The sequence below is a fragment of the Ammodytes marinus genome, assembly GCF_949987685.1.
Source record: "Ammodytes marinus genome assembly, chromosome: 12".
Lineage (NCBI taxonomy): Eukaryota > Metazoa > Chordata > Actinopteri > Uranoscopiformes > Ammodytidae > Ammodytes > Ammodytes marinus.
In genome coordinates, this window is record NC_137216.1 from 19024991 (window position 1) to 19045780 (window position 20790).

At 39.9% G+C, this 20790-nt stretch overlaps 1 protein-coding gene across 1 annotated transcript in view; it reads right to left on the reverse strand.

The window, feature by feature from the left end:
• The window catches only part of LOC307258300 (glypican-6-like), an 85508-nt gene extending 64924 nt beyond the window's left edge, over window positions 1-20584 (reverse strand). Inside the window, exon 1 of the mRNA XM_080037800.1 lies at window positions 20428-20584. Coding sequence (XP_079893926.1) covers window positions 20428-20578 — 151 coding nt within the window. The 5' untranslated portion in view covers window positions 20579-20584. The remainder of the gene's footprint in view (window positions 1-20427) is intronic.
• Between the last annotated feature and the right edge of the window lie 206 nt (window positions 20585-20790).

Consider the following 20790-nt stretch of genomic DNA (forward strand, 5'->3'; position numbering starts at 1 on the left):
GGTCAAAGGGCACTATAAAAGTGCGATTAATCTGCGATAATTTTTTTAATCGCGTTAATTTTTCTGTGATTAATTAATCGAAATTAAAGCGTTAATTTGACAGCCCTACTTAAAACAGAAATAAGAACTACTTTAAAATCAAATGCACTTTCCAGTCCTTAAATGAACAATCCAAAGAATAAAACACTGGTTTTAAAATAAATAATATATGTTATAATGGCTGCGAAAAATCACCAAGAAGAGATCAGCTTAAACACAAAAGGAGGGCAAATGACATTCAAACGTTGTGGGCCTGTTAGCTTCAGCATGTAACTAGTGCAAAATTGTAAGTCAATACGGTTCAGGCAATAAAAGATAAATAAAATAAAAGAGACTGTGTAGGCCTACTGCCCTGGCAGTGCGTAGTATGGAGCATGACAGCCAGCTAACATTTAAAAGCCCAATAAAGAATTTTTTTTCTTCGTGAATCTTGTATTGGTAGGTTTTTCTTTGTAAAACTGTAACATAGACATGAAAAAATAAATCAATATACACACAGTACCAGACCTATACAGACAGTAGGCAATACACAGAAAGTAGTATATGGTAAGTATACACACAGCTATGCTATTCCTATTTAAGTATTAAACAACACATGACTGTAAAAACACAGCTTAGCTGACAAAGTATAGTGAGCTAGCAAACAATTAGCTTCTGTAGTAGTCTACCTGCTAGCTAACAGAGCCACATGTGCAATCAAATAAACATACAAGTAGCTTACTTTGCATTCTTACACCTGAAAGCTAATGTTAACATTACAAACTATCAACACTTACAGTCAAATAGTCTCCAAGGCAAAGGCGTTATAAAGAAACGTTATTTATCTGTAGGCTATGCTGTTCCTGTAGTCTGCATACAACTGTGAACTAAATTGTAAGCTAGGCTACTACCGGAGATTTGGCGCTAGATCCTGTATGAAACACGTGAGGGCTCACTCTGACACTTTTTTCCAAAAACCAAGATAAAGTTAAAATATTAACACTTCATATTCACTTAGAAAAACTGCTATATAACAATAATTGCAATTGCAATATGTCAAGACAGCCTGTGCTGCCTTAAGTCAGTAATTATTGATAGCATATATTGCTTTTTACTAGACCAGGTTTACAGAGGCTCATTTACTTAATTTATTGAATGGGTGGGGTCAGAAAGATGCGTTATATTTCACACAACATTCATATTTTTGTTGTTCAGTGAAATGATTGATTGTTCATAAAATGATCAAAACTGATATAGTTCTACTTACAAATATATCTGTTCAAATGTAATGTTTTTTTTTATTGTATTAGTTTGCATGGATGTCTGTCTATGACAAAACATAGTGTTTATATGTTTGGATTTATGTTTGGATATGAAAAAAATCATTACAATTACAGCCATTTAGTTAATTCCTATAATTCCCAATTTTTAATATTCCCAAAATTCCCAAGCGAAAGCTCCCGTGGAAAGCTTCCGGAAAGTTTTTAATTTCCCCGGTAAATTGCATTTGTGTGGTTCCGTTTAACAAAAACGTGGTACATTTATGTGTCCAAAAATGAGAGTAGATAATGTTATAAAAATATTTCATGTTCTTTTAAAGGCACTACGAGTAAGATGGCACGTTGGCGTCCCCTTTGGACAAAAGCGGTAGTATTTTTACGACGCCCGCTGTCGCAAATGCTCGTGCCAGGCGCGTGAGCGTGGACTGAGAAGGGCGCAATATAGTGCATGTTCGTGTGTTGAAAGTGTGAGGACTCTTTTCGGCTCCGTGAGAGTGGTTTTGACACTGCATCAACTAATGCCAGTCAGTACACACACCTGCTTGCAATGAGTTGATTCAGCAGCGTCACCTAACTACTCTCTCTCTCACGGAGCTGTGTCCTCACAGAAAGCGAATGAATGAGAGACGGCAGTTAGTAGACTATGGATCACGATGAGGTAATGTGTTTGTGTTGTTGATGTAAATAATGACTATTTCAGATAATGGTTATCTGATGATGGTGAAGCAAAGCAAACTTTGTGTTAGTACCAACCGCTCATTCATTTAGCAGTCTAGTTTCGCTCTCGTGAAATTGTATACACGTTGCTTGGCAACGTCCTCCCGCCCGCCTATCACTCACTCTCCCTTTTCGCTTTTCTTCATTGCATTCTCTTTTTTTTCTTTGATGGTTCAGCCCCGTTATCAGTCATTTATGACGACAAATAACTGTCTCAAACAAGGCTCCCGCTCCCCTTCCCTCACCTGGAGGGATAGGCTTCTCAAATCGCGTTGCAGCGCCACACTGAAATCTGCAACCAATACGGATATGTGACCATAGAGCCTGCACGAGCGAACCGAAAATCGGACTGGGTGTGCGACCAGACCAAAAGCAGTAATAAAAACTATATAAAAACGTCTTTCTTTGCACTGATGGTCTCGTTTGCTGTTAAAGGTAATTTATGATTATCAGAGGAAACATGAGGTTGTTTAAAAGATATTTAAATGTTACTCGTATCCGCTTTAACCAGAGTTGAAGAAGGAAAAACAAGTAGAAGATTTATTTAAAAGCTTAAAGGTTTATTATCTAAATTGAGTGAGCAGAAACATGGAGCTTACTGGTTCTCAAAAAGCGTCCCCAGTAAGACTGAAGACAAAATGGTGGGACATAGTGTTATATGGAAACAAATACATTATTTCTGATTGGTTGACTATGTGTTAGAGGCTGGCCGTAGTTAGGCTTGGCTTGATGACGTCTTCTTCTTGCTGGTCTTCATAAGATACATTTCATGGTTTACACTACCCTGCTCATAAGAGAGGTGAAGGGAGGGTGCGGGGTCATTGCTAGGCCGGTTGTCATCCCACACAAATAGTTCTCCCCTGACCTTGGGCAAAGTATCTACTGAAACTGCCTGCCTCTGTATCTACAGTGTTGTACTGTGCACTTAAAAATGGTGAATGAATGTGAAGTTACTAAACATACAAAAGTGTATAAATTTAAAAAGCACAAGAGTACAAAATTAAGATTTATTCTCACAATAATGTGAAAGTAAGGCTGACATTTATACACAGTGCAATCTAGGGAGTGCACCTCCACACCAACACACCTTTGATCTTAGAAGAAAGGCAGACTCCAGTGTAAATATGTCATAGGAACATTCAGGTGGACCTCCCATGGCAGATGTTTTGTTGAACAAGGCCCATACCTCTATGTAGCACATATTCCAGCATCATAGCAACTACACACTCTTCACACTTCTTCCACAGAAGAATTTGCATTTCAAATCACTACTTATTTAAGGGATGACATAGTACAAAAAAACATGGATAGAAACATCATCAATAACACACACTATCTACTGGCAAGTCCCTCGGGCTACACATTTGGAGTGTAGACTTTTCATCAGACGTGTCAAGAGAAAGAAAAAAAGCCATCACCCTTTACAATAAACTTAGTGTGTGCTGCAGCAGGCTTGACTGAGCAAGACATCACATTAAAATAAGCCTGTGGATCATCAACATATGGGGAATGCGCTTTCAGGGGACTTCTCTGCTCAGCAAAGTACCACGACCTTCCTTGCCAAGGTTAAAACAGCACTGTGGCCTTACAGATAATCTATCGGCTGGAGCACAGGCCACACATTAGCAACAGATACAATGGAGCGTGATTAGACAAACAGTGCGTCTTAAAACTTTTTGTAGCTATCTTTGATATTATTTATTGTGGGCAACAGCCTAGGCTCTCTAAACAGACATGTTATGGTGGGCCCCCTTTGTTTGCATACCAGTTTAAAGAGCCTATAGGCTCTGTATTTACACCACTTTTTTTTCTTACGCACTGACAAGTAACGGATCTCAAGGAGATATTCACTGATTTTGACAAAAGGTGGTTTTGACATCAAGCGTTCTCCAGAATTGCTGACTCCACCTTTAATCATAGGACCCTGGAAAAATTAGACAACATACCACTGGGGAATAAACTGTTATTCAAGGTTTAAGGTTGCTTTATTCATACCCGTGGGTAAATTTGGTTTGCAGGTCAAGAAAAAGGCGTTCACACTCTTAGCATACACAGTACAAAAGGACAACAAAAAACAGAAGACCAAAATCACTGAGGTGCTCAGTACATCAGAAAGTGCAACAAAATTATGCACCACTAGTAGCGCTGCAACATTTTATTCATACAGATAATGGCTGTAGGAACAAAACTGTTCCAGTAGCTTTTTGTTCTGCAATTGGGAACTTTGAGCCTTTGTCCAGAGGGATGCAGCTGAAATTCGCTGTTTAAAGGATGGGTGTTATCACTTTGAATAGATTGAGTTCACCTCTGTAACTGTTTGGTGCACTATCTTGTTGAAGGAATTCTTATTTTTAAAGATATGTTTCCAAACCACGATACTAAGGAAAATGTTAAAATGTACTCAATAAAAGCACAGTAAAACAAAGACATCATGGTTTTGTCTATGTTAAAAGAGGGAAGCTTCCTCAAACAGTGCAGGCACTAGTGACCCTTCTTACACACAGCTTCACAGTTTAAATCAAAATTGAGGGTAGAATCGATTACTGTCCCGAGATATTTATATGAGGTTACCTGTTCAATGGTCTGCCCTTTTATTGTGAGGGCCTCCTGACTGTGAGCCTGCCTTCTGAAATCAATGAACATATCCTTTTTTTTGACACATTTATCTGAAGGTAAGAGTCATCATCACACCATCTGAGAAAGTCATCTATGACCGGTCCATGGCTGCTCTCCCCACCCCTAAGCAGGCTGATTACTACCGAGTCATCCGCATACTTTAAAATCAATCTATTTTCATACTGGCTCTGACACATGTTGGTATAAAGAATAAAAAAGCAAAGGTGAAAGCACACAGCCCTGTGGGGAGCCAGTGGATGAGCAGACAGGGTCCGACAACGTTCCGTTTATTCTCACTCTCTGTGAGAATAAAAGGTTAAGAATTCACCCCACAAGATTCTTACTCATCAAGTTGTTCTAATAGCCGGTTAATTAAAATATTGGGCTGGATGGTATTAAAAGCTGAGCTGAAGTCAACAAATAAATGTATGAAACCAAAGGATAGACATCTGAAAGTGGTATGTTGGTGGTCTGGAGTTTACTTAATAATTAAATATATTGGAGTTGCAGGCATCTTTGAAAAACACAGAGTTTAGCTAATACAAGAATAATTTTTTATGCATGTTACTGCTAATCTCAGTTTGAGGGATGGGACGGCTGTATGTATTAATACTCTAGTCATGACATGGATGATGGTATTTTGGTTGCTGGTTTTAATGAAATCATCCATCAAGTAAGATCACTGGCATGTGCTCTTGACGTGATGGTGTGGTTTTCTGCTTTGATGATTGCCTTGCATGGCCTCTAGTTTCTTGGTGGGAAACTAGTAAACTAGGCCAGTAACGCTGGGCTGGATGAAGTGATCCTGACGTGGCTGTCAATAATACTGCCCACTCTGTTCAGCTAAGGCTGCTGAAGCATTTCCTGTGATGTACAGACTGACAGTTATTTTTTTTTAAATAAGATAATCCAGTTGCTATACTGTGAACAATATTACTGATTATAGTATTCAGTGACTGGGAATACAGCCCACCAACATAGCTCGATTGCCCCCATCCTCCAGTAGCCCTGTCCCCCCTGTTCAGTGTCAACACATTTGATTTTTTTGACAACACATTGTAAGAACATAATCTTTTCTAGTATAGCCTAAACCCGCCCTTTGACCTCAGAAAATGTTGTTTTGCCTTCAACTGCATCCATGTGATTACACTCCCAAATAATCAAGGTACAAAATGGAACATAAACTTCTCAAACCAGACCTGGCACATAATCTACTTGTTTGCCATTGATTTGTACTATTATGTTCCTCCTAGCAAACAAAAAAATAGCCATATAAGCCACACTTAGGAACAGCTCTGGTCTGCTATACTATGCACACAAACGCTGCTGGTTCAATTCTTTGGGAAAAGGTGATACATTATGCTATTTCATGCTAATTTGTATGGAACAGTTCTACAACTGTAAATTGGCACTGATATAGTTCCGTATTTAATTTTCAATCCATCTAGAAAGTACAAGTGCAACACATTAACACACAATCTACTGTTAAAGCTCTAGCTATAGGCACAATTGAAGCTTCTAAAAGTTTGATGGTGGCATTGCTAAATTGTCAAAGTGATGCTTCTCTCTCACACGCACACCTTCAGGGACACATCAGTCTTATGCTGATGAGGTTTTTCCTGGTATACCAAGTATGATTTTTACCTGAAGCTTTGCTACACTTATGCAGCTCGCGAGGGGGAATTATTTTTCCACTAATAACCTTGCATCATAGCATAGATAGGCCTTTGGCGTATCATTCAGAATTAAGAGAACTATGAGGGTGAAACAAGGAGATCTTGTCTCAGCCTAACCTCATTATACATAGAGTACACATTCCATGACCTTTATTTATATTTTTTTTACAGTCTATGGTGCAAACAGGAGAATGCACAACTTAAGTTTACATAACGACATGGCACCGGTTAATGTTTGCATGGGAGTAGCAGCACTTACTTAAATTAACATATCAAAAACAGGACAACAAGCAGATTCAGTACAACCTTATGCTATGCCACTAGTATAAACTGTTGGCAATATAATAAAGATATATATTAAATGAGATAAATGCATGCATGCATTCAGCAATGTATTAGCACCTACAAACTGTCACTGTACGTAGTAATTATTTCATGTCACTCCCATTCCTGTAATCAAATGGAGTGTCAATCAAATCAGCTCTAGTTTATTATCCCTTCTGATGAATTGCTGCAAAAAAGCAACAACAAGATTCTTCCTTCTTCCTACCGAGATGTGCTCACATCTAAAACCTGTCATTTAAAAGTAGGCTTGCAGTGTTTTTTATGCAAAAGCAATAATAATAGTATTTTTCTTTGTTGTAACCATTGGTAACATTCTCCTCATCTTTCACCGGGGTTAAGTATTGTTCACATTTGAAGCTTGCCAGTGTTCGCATGCTGGCAGCAGCCCGGGGGAATTTGTTTGTGCAGGAAAAGTTGAAATAGTTTTTTTAGTCTCTGTTTAAAATATTTCCACTGATGCCTGTATGTTTTATGTTCATTTGCTTATTAATTTCTAGGAACTATAGTGCCAACAATGACAGCACATGCATAAAAGACAGAGCAGCTGTCATTGTTAACTTTACAGACCCTTCAATTAACACCTCCTAAGAGTCACAATTAGCAGGTGGGTTCGGTGTCAATGAGCTGTCTGGTTATTGTTTATATCAAACTTGTGTTTTCCCCGCTCACTATTGCTCATTTACAACTTAACGGGTGGTAGAGTAATCATTTAAGAGCTGTATATGTATATTTGCACATAAAGATATTTTCCCCTGTCTTGTGACTGTGACATGTAGGTCTTTCAGATCTCAGTCTAAGCCTCCTACACCCAGCTTATGTGTACTTTAAAACATTTACAAAACTGAATTTTTTATATTGTATTTTATAAGATTGAGAAAAACATTTGAAACAACATTAGCCTCAGCTGGTCACAACAACAAAAACAACCACAACAACAACACACTCACTGCCTCTCTATACTGTCCATGCACATTTTCCCAACCAAACCCTATGATTGCTCTTTTGCATTAGCAAAGCTCTGAAAATGTTTTGATTTACTGCTCCAATCGTGCTGATACAGACGTGACAATTATTTGCAAAAAAAATTTCAACAGTTAATTATCCTCATCAAGTAGCCATGCCATTTATTTCATTTAGCACATTTTGGCCTTGCCCATTATCATCAATCATCTTGGAGATTTGTGATTTATTTCTGACTTAAAAACATGAAAGCCTACTGCAGGTAAACAAGTGGAATAAAAAATATATATTATGTTTTTCTTTGCTCATTGTGGTCTGAAATGACTTAGTTGAAGAAAAAGGATGTCCAAACATATCCTATCCACGTGTAATCCAATTCTCCGCCTGTACAGATGGACAACATTTAGGGCCTTCAACCTGTCAGAGCTGCACACAAAATATTACTATTACTTATCGCACAGAGAAAACCGTAGTGCTGATTTGAACTGGTTTTACCTGATGAATATCTTGTCGGGAAAGTCAAGCTAAATAAATGCAGCCGTTAGTGTGTGACTGGGGTTAATTTAAGCTACAACACATGGCTGAATATATAGCATGGACACAAAACACACAGCAGCAGGCACATCCAAAAGGAGGTAATGTTATTGATGCTGACTAACTGTGAAGTCTCAGACCCTGTTTCCACCTGGCATTAACATGTGGTTTTTGTGATCCGATCACATGAATACAGCTCTAACTACAGGTGAGAACACTCTCAAGACGCATTGAGATCGGATCACAAAAACCACATTCGGAGGTGGTTTACGTCGCTTGTGTCGCTTGTATCCGCATTCATTTGGTAGTGGAAACACGAATGTGGTTTGTGTCCACATTAGGGACCTCCTACTCAACTGCCTGAGCGGAAATACGTAGAAAAAAAAGGTTTTAGTGTGCGCCCAGTTAAAAGTATTGCAAATGACAAGCTATCTGTTTCTTTATAGGTCCATGATCTGTCCTCTGTTTTCATTTCACAGAGTAAAACTGTGATAACACGGAAGTCGCTGATTTTTTTTCTGGCGCTATGCAAGCTGCAGTCATGTGGAGCGCTAACTTCCTGTTCTTATCTGCTTCAAAATAAAGGTCAACTCGCGCTTGGCTAGTAACAGGCTTTTAATGTGAAGGTGTACAGGAAACGTTCTGTTTGCACAAGGAATAACTTAAACCTGCAGTGTGTAGAATTTTGGGTTTTATTTCCTTGCAGATTTTGTAGAAAGTAATTATAATATCCATAAGTACATTTAATTTAGTGCATAATAGCTGAAAAAATGTTTTGAATAATTTATTTTTCCCTTAGAAAGCGTCTCATATACGTATGTCCATATTTCTGCATATTTTGGACCAAGGCCTAGTGCTGCCATCTTGAAAGTGTCATAATTGGAACGTCATCAGATGCATTGTTTAAAATGTAGAATTGTTCTTGTCCTTGAAGGCCACTGTAGCTTCTGTTATTATTCGAAAGGGTTGGGGTTACCCAGGGAGCGTTGCATTCTAGAACTTTGTAGAACTTTCTTGATGATGTCATATTACACACTGCACCTTTAACTGTGAAAGCTATGGACTGGTTGCGGTGACAAGAGTTTAACAGAGGCAGACGTTAGAATAGCCAAACAGCGAGCACACATCTTTCACCAGCCAAAGTGGCGTAATAACTTACTCGCCTCAGAGTTTTTACTTTTATACTTTACCTATACTATGATATTTCCCGCATTTGGCGAGTGTTAATGTAAGGGCCCTCTAAGCAGTATTGTGCATCGCTCCTCATTGTCTAAATGAGATCGACTAGCCTATCTCGTCAACCTAGACTGGTAATTATCTTCGCATGTAATGCATTTTTATAGCAAATGCGATTCAAACTGTGGCACTGTACAGCCCTGTATTGGCGCTTTTCCACCGCATGGTATCAGCTCGACTCGACTCGACTCAACTCGCATTTTTGGCTTTTCCACCGCAATTTCATGGTACCTGGTACCACGTAGCGGCTGCTTTTTTGGTATCGCCTCGCTCTAGGTTCCAAGCGAGCTGAGCCGATGCTAAAAGGTGACGTCGGCAGACGGCCGGCCACTGATTGGCCAGAGACTATTGTCTGGCCAATCAGTGGCCAGAGACTACCGGCTTCATTCTGTTGTTTATTCTCCCCAACTCTCCGGGACTTTTGAGTGTATTTACGCCGCGTGCAGCCTTCTCTGGCTCTCTTTCATTTGATTTGCATCACAGATCTGGATTTATTTTCCATATATTCGCTAAGCTCACCCAGTGTTGGTTGTTGGGGAAGTTACTTATCATACGAGAGGAGACATGTAGGGCAGCTAGCAGCTAGGCTAATAGTAGCCAGCTGGGACAGACATGATAGCGAGCGATTACATTACAAGCCTCGGACTGAACTGATTACCTCAATAAAATATTCAGGCTGAGACACGGCTTGCATTTGAAAACACGTATCCTGAAACAAGCACTAAACAGTCAACTTTATCATGCCCGTGTTTACGTGCATAGGGATGTACGTGACGCATCCCTACAGCTGACTGTGTGGCAGAGTCACACATCGGGACAACAACCATCCCTTTTAATGGCCCGTAGCAATATTCTTCTACTTCTTTTAGCAAACAGATACAAGGGGGGTATTTCTTAAACATTTTTCATCCGTGTTTTTGGCGGTTGGTTCAGTTAATAGTGCAACAACTGCTCGCAATTTCTGCTCTGCTACTTTGCTCCGGAGTAGGCTTTCAGCCCCTTACGACGACCCCGCCCACGTTCAGCAGGTACTATTTGCGGTGGAAAACGACCCGTGCTGCTACCAAACCAAGTTGAGTCGAGTCGAGTTGAGTCGAGTCGAGCTACATTTGCGGTGGAAAAGCGCCATATGTTTACTTGTTTGAACCCCACAGCAATGCAAACGGAAATGATGAACGTGTTCATTTAAATACAGCGCGGGTAAATGGAATCCGATCACAAGTAGACAGAGAAGTCACATTTGAAAATACAAGTGGGAACACACGGACTGAGAGCTGTCCACTTGTAACCAGATTCAAAAAGTCAGATGTTAATGCCAGGTGGAAACAGGGTCTCAGATTGTACGTGGCTACAGGCTAACTATGAGTGATTGAACAAATGCCTAGCCAGAGTAATTCATGGGTTTGTCTAACTGCAAGAAGTTAAGTGGGTGCACATGCGTATGAATGCATTTACAGGGAAACTTTTTTCTGGCTTAGTGAGCGTCACATCTGGAAATAGTACACTGTAAGGCGCTCTCAATATACATGACCCTAAACAGACTTTGCTCATTTCACCTCCTTGTTAAAACTAAATCAAGAGTCAGAGGTTGCTGTAAATGACTGTTCTATCCGACACTAGGGCTGTAACGATACAATAACTCACGATTCGATTTGTATCATGATTTTTGACCCACGATTCGATACGTACAACGATTTTTGAAATTTAAAAAAAGCGTTTTATTTAAATAACATTTATAATAACATTTAACTTAATGTTACATTTAATAACAAATGACCTGAACAGATTTGAACACAAAGAACAATATAAGAAACATGAATACATAAATAACCAAAGATATAACATTTCTCTCTTCTCTGTATCAAAATAAAACTGTTGAAAAAAATATATATTTAACTGTGCTGTAAACCAGAAATCAAGTTTAGAAAACAAATAAACATGTAAGACCTACAGTTTCCTTCACCAAACGTTTTATCCAAAACTTAAGCCTAAAAAAACGAAGAAAAAAAACGCGATTGTGCCTTCTCACACCATGATGCGGGATCGTGGCTGTGCGTATCGCGATTCTCGGTTCGATACACATATCGTTTCAGCCCTATCCGACACCCATTCACTCATCTTCATATGATTTCAGACATCCGAGGCACTGCATGTACACAGTTTGAATGTAGTATGCATATATAGTTTCTTCTTCATCCCTCACACTATAGCAACTAACGGATCATCACATTAAAAAAAAGTATAAGATCGTATCCTTATGAACTACAGTAAAGCATAAGAACCAAATCCAATGCAAATGAAGATCAGCAGACATCTATAAATCTGTGTATCCTGCACACTGTCTTTGCTTTACACTTTAAATAATGTCTCTAGAGGGGGTTTGTGTACAGAATAGCCAAGTTTCTCGCTACAAGTTAGAAACTTGCATCAATCAAAAATGGAGAGACATTATTCCCATCACATTCTGGGTCATGTCAGCAGTCATAATGAAAGGCACGCTCGTGTTTTAAATAACTGGGGGATGCTGATACAGAGGAGTATACGTCCTTGAGGACAGGTTCAAGAGGAAATGAGTTCTCCCCGACATAAAACAGTCTACAATAAAAGCAGCACAGCGCAATGCAACGGTGTGATGGTATTCTTCATCCTCAGGAGAGTCAGCGTGAAGGGGAAGGGACAGGAATAAAGATGTTGGAACTGTTTTATACTCCTAACAAACGTGTCAGTATTTTTTATTTTTTTTTGGGTGGGAGGGATATGTCAAGATATTCTACTGCAACACACCATGTGCAAGGCTGAATTTGTGATAAAAGAGCGAAGTGTTTCATATTGAAATATTTTTGAATGACTTTGAAGCAAGGAAATATAAATGCATAACTGCCCTCTGCCACTGAGGAGGAATGGTCTTTAAGAGGCTTTGAAGAAACAGTTGTGGAGAAAAAGGTTTTCTAGACAATATGTGTGTTTCAAAGTTGGGCTTCATTCTTACATTTGAACACCAAACGGTCTCTAAAGCTGCAAATAATAACTTGTCCTTTGGGTTCAAAGCCAAATATTCTGAGTATTCTAGTGCATGACCTTACCGGTTGATCGAACTCTACTTCAGCTGAACACATTTTTTATGAAAAATGATTTTGTGATCTACAGCAGATGAGTGGGTTTTGATAAGGTGTCCAACATTAACTGTCTCAATTTTGTCAAATGTGAGGATTTCTTTGTTGTTAGTTATAGTTGATAGAAGCCTGGAAATCCAGACCTGCCGCTGGTCAATAAAAATGTGCTCAGCGTGTTGGTCTGGGCACGCTCCATTGAAGCTAATTAAATATGTCTGAACATTCTGAGCTAAGTTTCAGTTGGTTCTATCTGATATGGGCAGGCCAGAGCTATATGTATGGTGCTCTGGGGCGGACGTTATCGGATGACGACAGTGCTGTGCATGCGCCATCAAAACCGTTGTAGTAAACAACAGAGATGGCTGCGGATATGTTGTATGAGTTTGAGATGGCTCTGGCCTCGACACTTTACGATTTGGAAGACATCTATCAAATCTTTCATTAGCAAGGAAGAGGAATGTTCTGTTTTGCCGACCGACCACAGCAAAAGTGAACCCTGCTGTTCGCTAAACGAACGGAGCTTAATACGTCGCCTGATTCATTGCTCTGGTTGGTTGTAGTGTTATCCAATTGCGTGCAGTTGTATTTGAAATGCACGCGTAGGTGCTGCCCCTTGAGTTGGAAAGGTCTATTGATCGTGGCCAGACCCTATAACGTTCTAGATATGGGTTTGGATTTCCAGGCTAAGTTGATAGTAAACTGAAAGATATTTTTAGTTCTGTACTGACTTATCCTTCTATAAATCTTTGCCAAGAACAATATACAACTAAAAAAGTACAATAAGTATGACCTCAAAGTTAATGGTTGTGGATTATTCAAGTGCTATATACACACTTCTGCAGCACGGTTCACCAATATCCACACAGCTAAGATACAATTGTATGGATTTCCCTGACACCATGTGCAGCGCATTAAGGAATGACGAGCAGCGCATAATCAGCATATGTAACGCTATGTCTGGCTTTGATATTTATTGAGGAGAGTGTAATAAAAAAAGGCCTAGTGGAGGAGGCACGAGAAGACCGGTGTGGACATTCGATCTGCGTGGTGGGCAGCACGCCTAGAAGCCCTCTGAGAGCAGGCAAGCCGCTCTCCTCTGTGTCAACTTGCTAAGTGGAGCATGGCAGAGGACTGAACTACTTCCAGCAGCTGGTGGCCAATTGGGGACCTGGGAGGGCCTTGAGATGCACTGACCATTACCTTTCAGTCTGCATTTACAGCTTAGTTCACCTACACCGGGCCATTATCAGCCCCTGATACCTTGTCGTGCAGTGTCCCCTATTAGTCAGCAGACAGTTTAACCTAAGGAGAAACGAGGATGCAACTCGGCACACTGAGCCGACCTCAGGAGCAGTGTTAAAAGGCAAACATCCTCTCCAGTTGCCCGTCATGTCTAGTCAGACGTTGTCAACAAGACAGGAGGCTGCAGACGACGTGGCTAAAGATAGATCCAAACGACATGCAGCGAAGGGGGAAAGCACCACCAGCTATATACGTCACAAGCCAAAAAAGCCAAAATTTGATCCGCGTAAATAAAGAAACACTCATTGATCCCGAGGATTTGTTTTCTGAAAGTCAGCAATGATCCGGTGGGCGGATTCAAAAGAGATAGTGGAATATTGTCATGTCCCGGCTGGAAGACGTGTGTATAAACAATTCTAATAAACAAAAGAATAAATAGAACCAGACAAGGCAAGTCAGATATCAAGTAAAGAGACGGGTGCCAAACATGTCCAAACAGAAACCCCAGTCATCTGATATTCCTACACATACAGATATTACACAAACAGAACAACATAAGCGGCTGCATCTCTTGTGGGCAAGAGAAAACACAACAGTTAATATCGCAACTAACCCAAGGTTGCACCTTTCAACTAGCTTCCACTTCAATTTGAGGGAATGATTCTGAATGAGTCCATTTTGACCTTGTGAGTGAACATAATGTCCACCCTTTCAAATGAATGTAGTTGGAAGTTATTATAAGAATATGTAAGGCACCAAAACGAGCAGAATGTTTCTCTTTTTTCTAACAAATCAAACATCTAGCGTGCAGCAATACTAGGGCTGAATGATTAATCGATTTGAAAAGGTCAAAGGAAAGAAGTGATGCTCTTGCCACCTCAATAAAACTGTTTCAGAGTTACCACATATTAAAAAGAGCTCTCGAAGTTGAAGGCACTGCAAGGTAACGCCATAGTAACTTGCTTAACATGATGGGTAACAAATACTCCTCTGAACGCTGGATAGAAGATATGCAATTCTCTTCCGGCATATACTGAAGTGTGTCAAAGTTTTCACAGAACTGAAAAATGAAGCCACAATAACTGGAAAATAGTCAAGCTGGATGACCGAGCCATATTTCTCTTTCTTTCTCTCAATTAAATTTGATGGGCTGTATTGGTATAGAAAAAAACACTTAACAAAAAATATACATTGAAATAATTATTTTTGTGTTAGAAATATATTGATATGGGAATTATATAATAAAGATATAGACCTGCAGTTAATAAATAAAAAATCATAAGTGAGGACTATGTAATCTCTAATTCTGTAAACATGTATTCAGATTTATCTCTCTTCAGAACTGAAGATTTATTTATTTTTGGTTCATTTTATTTTAAGCTTTTTTTAAAAAAAACTAAACATTCAAATAAAGTCTATTGCAAATCAGATCACATTGCAATATACGTCCACAAAATCACCAAATTGTTCGGCCCTAGTTTATTCTGGTGGTAACTTTTGATTTGTATTTTTTCAAAGGAGGACAATGAATGGGGGGATGAAAAAAGCTCTAAGTGGCTTCAGGTTAGAATTTAATTTGACAGTTGTTGACAGGAACTAATAGATCAAAATAACATCCATTCAATCTCTTGCTGACAGCGGGAGCACTCATTCTTTCACATTTCAATGTGATTCTTAAACCATTAAACAGCCATTGCCGTGCCAGTCTCAGGAGAATCACTTCAATCCATTTCCTTGTTTTTCGCAGTAGATTTATCTCAAATGGGTTTGACAAACATTAATTCTTCATGGCAGTGTTTTGCAGCATAATTCCCTCAGTATCCTATATGACAACAGCTGCTTATCAGCAGTATAATTAAGACACGACAGGCTCATGGCATTCTTTGGTCAAGCTTCAATAACCTAATGTCTCTCTCATGTGTTTTTGTAACCTCTCTTAATGTATTGAGAGATTACACTAAAGAAGCAGCAGGCGACCATATTGAAATAAAATAAATAATTAAAACTTAAATAGCTGAATAATGATTTCCTGATCCACTTAATGAGCCCTGTAAATTAGAAAACAAACATTATTGTTAATAACCGCCCAACTGCAGAGTAAAATCAATTTTGTGTTTTAAAAATGTAGAGGCCGTATTAGCATTTCAGCAAGAGTTATGAGCAAAATAAAGTTGGACATAAACCCCGATGAAGGCCACAAAACAGAATGAACAGAAAGCCAGGGTCACAGACGGGAGTAAGGTTTAGACATCTAATCCATAAACTATTCTGTGTGTATTAAAAAGTGTGACGGTTGGCAACAAAAGTAACCCTGAAGACATTTTCAAATGAGAAAACAAACACACAAATTCAAATCTGAAGTTAACTTTCTTTCGGAGCTGAGACGGAATTAAGATAAAACTTGGGTTTTGACCATAGGTCTCACAAAATAAGATAATCTCATGGTTTGATGAAGGTTATTGTGCACATTTTGAATTTGAATGAATTAAATGGCATGTTCAGAACTGAGTGTGAAATGCATGCTGTACTGTGAGAATCGGCTGACCGTTCAACACTGTTCAACTGCCTCATCAGGGCTGTATGGGTGTGGTTTGATCAGGTTTGTTTGACAATGCTGGTAACATTAGCCAATGACCTCGAATTACATCACAATCACAATTCAAATAATTGCTTAACTCTGATTGGTGCTTACAGCTGGGCCCTGTTCCTACAAACCAAGAAGGGCTCAACCACAAAGACCATACATAAATCTCACATGTTAAGTTAAGAAGCACCTCAGCTACTAATACAATATCATGTGTACAATTCATTTATTTAAAGCAACACTGCAAAAGTTAAATAAATAAATGTAAAAAGAAAATCCATCATTACCCTCCTTATGCCTATTGATGTGCTTTAAGTGTTGTGTAGTGTTTTTCTGGGACCCTAAAACACTTGCAGGACACAATGTTTCCTACAGCTCTCGGATTGAACCCCCCGCAGAGAGAGACCATCATAAGGAAATTTTACCATTCATAAGCATGATTGATGACTAAATTATGAAGGCAGCATTTGAGAAATCCCAATTTGCTGCCGGAAGAAATTATGATTGTTTAGGATTCCACTGCCCCAGAACGTGCACCCCCCTCTGCTTCCCAGTAGGACACATTTACATTAAGTGATATAGCCCAATGCAGCCCCACGTACTGGGGGCTACCATACAGACTCAAACAATCAATTTTGTTTATGTTTGCAGACATGTAAAAGCATAAACACACCATGGCAAGAACCCATTAAAAGTCATTCTACAGAAGATATATATCCACACAGTGTGAGGGACAGGAACTTCAGGAAGGTCACAATAATCTGACGATACAGCACAGCGACACTGGCGTATGCTCCAGGGGCTAACAAAGTCACCTGGCCATTCATTTTAAAGGCTCTCCCATTTAGCCCTTTTTAATCCTCTCCATCCCATTACATGACAGGAGAGAGCCTGTGCGCATTACACGCTTCAGCAGAGATCATTTGCCTCGTGTGCGGCGCGGTGCAGGATCATGTGAAATATCAGCACCGTTATTTCTGCCATCTCCTGGCTGGGAGCAAACAGAGCTGGATGTAAAATGATAGCACACAAGACGGGTGGCATGCTAAGAAGAAGTTCCAATGAATCCAGCAGTCTCACTTTCCATATCTTCCCATCTTGTCCCAGACGTTGGGTAATCCACTGAGTGGAAACTGAGACAGCAGCAGGGGCCAGACCAGAGTGTAGTAGGTCTCATGTTGGGAGCAGAGCAATGAATAAGTGGATTCCAAAAAGGCTAATGACTTTGTTAGCATGCTGAATTAAATAAGTTAAAGTGTCTGCTGCTGTGCTGTGTGGAGAGCCAGATGCTGCAGGCGTTTTTTAGATTTGCAAAACACAATGCGGTTCACAAGTTCATGCTCCATCCATTTAGAAAAATGCCTTCGCCAAGTATCTGAGAACATCCTCCAGCCTGGCCCGGTCAGCAGGCAGTAGTATCGCCGAAGTCTTGTGGAATTACTGTACCAACTGAGCCTCCGGGCATTGGATCATAACAACATTTCTGTCAATAACACTGACTCCACTGCAGTCATTCCACATGACCTGGTTCCTTCCTTCTGTCTGACCAAACACAACAACAGCAAGAATCTTGGATTCTAAGCTTTCCTACCGAGAAACATATTGTAGCAGTGGCTGAGCACAACACTCCTGCAATAATAACCTGCTGTATATTATGGTTGCATTGAAAACGTCATATTGGCTAAAATCAATGCAGCATGATCACGTGAAAGTCATCAACTAACAGTTGTCTAATGAGATTAACTTCAAACAGATAATGTAGGTGAAATAATGTGGCATATATGAAACTTAACTTGAAGGGAAACATTGTGTGTTTTTGTCTAATTTGATGTCTAAGATGGTAATGTCAACTCACATCAAAAGCAGGGAGAGCACACACATCCTGTGTCTGTTACTACAATTTCCTGTTGAAGGCTCAGCCTGCCAGATATCAGACACTGAGACATCAGAAGTAATTTAACATGAATGTTAAGTATGGAGAAGGAGGGGAAGCATTTGTAGAGGCGGTCGAGTCACATGCAGGTTGACGCATTTGCCAAATCCTCAGCGAGTTAATGGAGCATGATGGCAGCTGTAACGCTGAGAGAAACAACAAGGCTATCCGGGAAGCTTGAAGAGGCCCCTACACCGAGTCCCACAAGGACCAACTAATCCACAAGCACTGGAATATTAACTCCATGTCATCACTGAAGATGCTCCCCGTCTGCCACATAGATGCTCTTAACCCCTTCAATGCCATCCTGAACAGCTAAACCTTCTACATAAAAACAAATGTAATACATTTTATTTTTTAAGGAAAAAAAAGGCTATGCAATTATGTGTTCTGTGTTAATGTTGAGTAATCTACTGGTGCCCAAAACCTAAACCATAAGGTATTTTACTCTTTTCGTCCATCATGAACCCATTAACTATACGGTATTTATTGTACTTTGATTGTTTACTCCTTAAGTGCACGTATTTCCTATTTTTTTTGATTGAGGTTGTGCCTTTGGATTAACTTTTAAATAATATAAATTTTTGCAGTTAATCTAGTCAATATTTGGCAAGACTGGAGGACATTTACCAATCAAGGTCTGAGTTTGCTGATGTGTTGATAATGTGTTGTCTATTTAGAGCAGATATGGTTATGACTCTATCAAGGACCAGATCTTGAGACATTCATCCAGAGTGAGATGAGATAGGTGATTTTTTTTTTTCACACAATGTTGTTGATTAGTCGTTATGTCAGGGACTTGGATCCAAAGGATTCAATCAGTGTGTTATTCATCCCTTCTCTGAACAGGTGTGCCTGTTATAACATATGCAGCCTTCCAGACTCCCTGCTCTAAAGAGAAAAAGAGAACCGTCGCTCCTGAAGCGTGACAATGACGACCTGGAGAGACGACTCAGCGGGAGTAATCTGATGAAAAGCATTTAGCCCCGATTACTTTTCTTCGGATGCAGACATATTCACATGGTAACAGCATTCCAAGTATGGGACTGTGTAATCATCCTTTAAAATCAAATCACAAAACTAATATGCACAATTTAGGCCTTATAACATTATTGCTGGGAAACATTGTTTTGACCCTTAACAGGAATGATTTTTACTTAAAATCCTCTGAGCTACTGAACCAGAATGTATTTACATCCACTTACAGCATGTATTACTCTACTTTATGAGTCCAGACAGCCACTAGGCAATCCTACTAAACGTTTAACAATGTATCACTGATGATTGGTGATCTCAAACCATTTAATACATAGGCTTTAGTGTGTCACAGGACCCAAATGAAAACGGGCTTAAAATGTGTCATTCTTTCAATAACTTATTCGAAAGAAATGCTCCTGAATGGGTAGAGGCTCATAATTTGCAGAAGGAGTGGTGACTCATGGATATGGACTGCTACAGGAGCGCTGCAAGAGCCATATCAATCATCTTCTTTTTTTTTTTTTGCAGGACAGGAGTTAATCTGCAGAGTTGACCATTCATTATCTCTGCTTGGTTAGCACAGTCGGAGACCTCCACTGGACAAATGTACACTGCACACTGATCTCGCCACAGCTGCTGCCCCAGGGGACTCCTTTCACATTTGGTAGCCCTATTGATGTGGGCTGATAGGATGGTGTTGTTATTACTGCATGAAGGTTTACACTGATAGCACTGGGTTTAGGCGTTTTAAATGTGAAGGTAGGGACAGATCCTGGTATACGAGCAGCATGTCACTTCACAGAGGAGAGCTGCTCATCCAGGCATGCAGATCCATAAAGACTATTTTGATCATTCATTTATCCCTTCTGTTTCTAAGTATCATGGTCAATTTGACTGACAGCAACTTGAAGTGAGTGACAGGTGGCTGAGCTGCTGTAGGTGCGGACAGCTTCGTCCGATGCACTCACAGCCTGCCCCTGCACATTTAAAGACCGACACTAAGGACTTTGCATTCAAAAAATAGTTACAACGGGATATTTGGGGGATGTTAAACCATCACATCAAGAGCTTTACACCAATTGCAAACGTGTTTATTTCACCAAAAAGCCAGTGTTTATTTCTGACCCTGAGCGTAATGCTGTTTGGCAGGTCGGTTTGCGTAACTGACAGGTAGCAGCACCCAGTCCAACCTTACCTGGGATTTCCTGGAGAGGGACATGTGCGAAGCTGAAGCCTTTCCCGACACAAGCTTCCCTCACCTCGCTGCAGTTCCGCGCCTTGAAATCGGCTCTTGTTGCAACATATAGCACGGAAAAAGTGCAAATGATAGTCTCTATTCTGAGCATTGTTGACTTGTGTGGATATCCTTCTTTTTTGAGGTTCTCTGCAGCAGTAAGGCTGTCCCGCACTTGCTGGTAAAACCTGCCCTGCAGCAACAGCAGATCTGCAGGTACTTAATGACCGGGCGGTAAATGGTTGCAACTCAACTAAAGAGTGTCTATAAACACATTTTCCCAAAGCAAAAACGGGGTCCTGACGCAACCGACAACGATTAAAA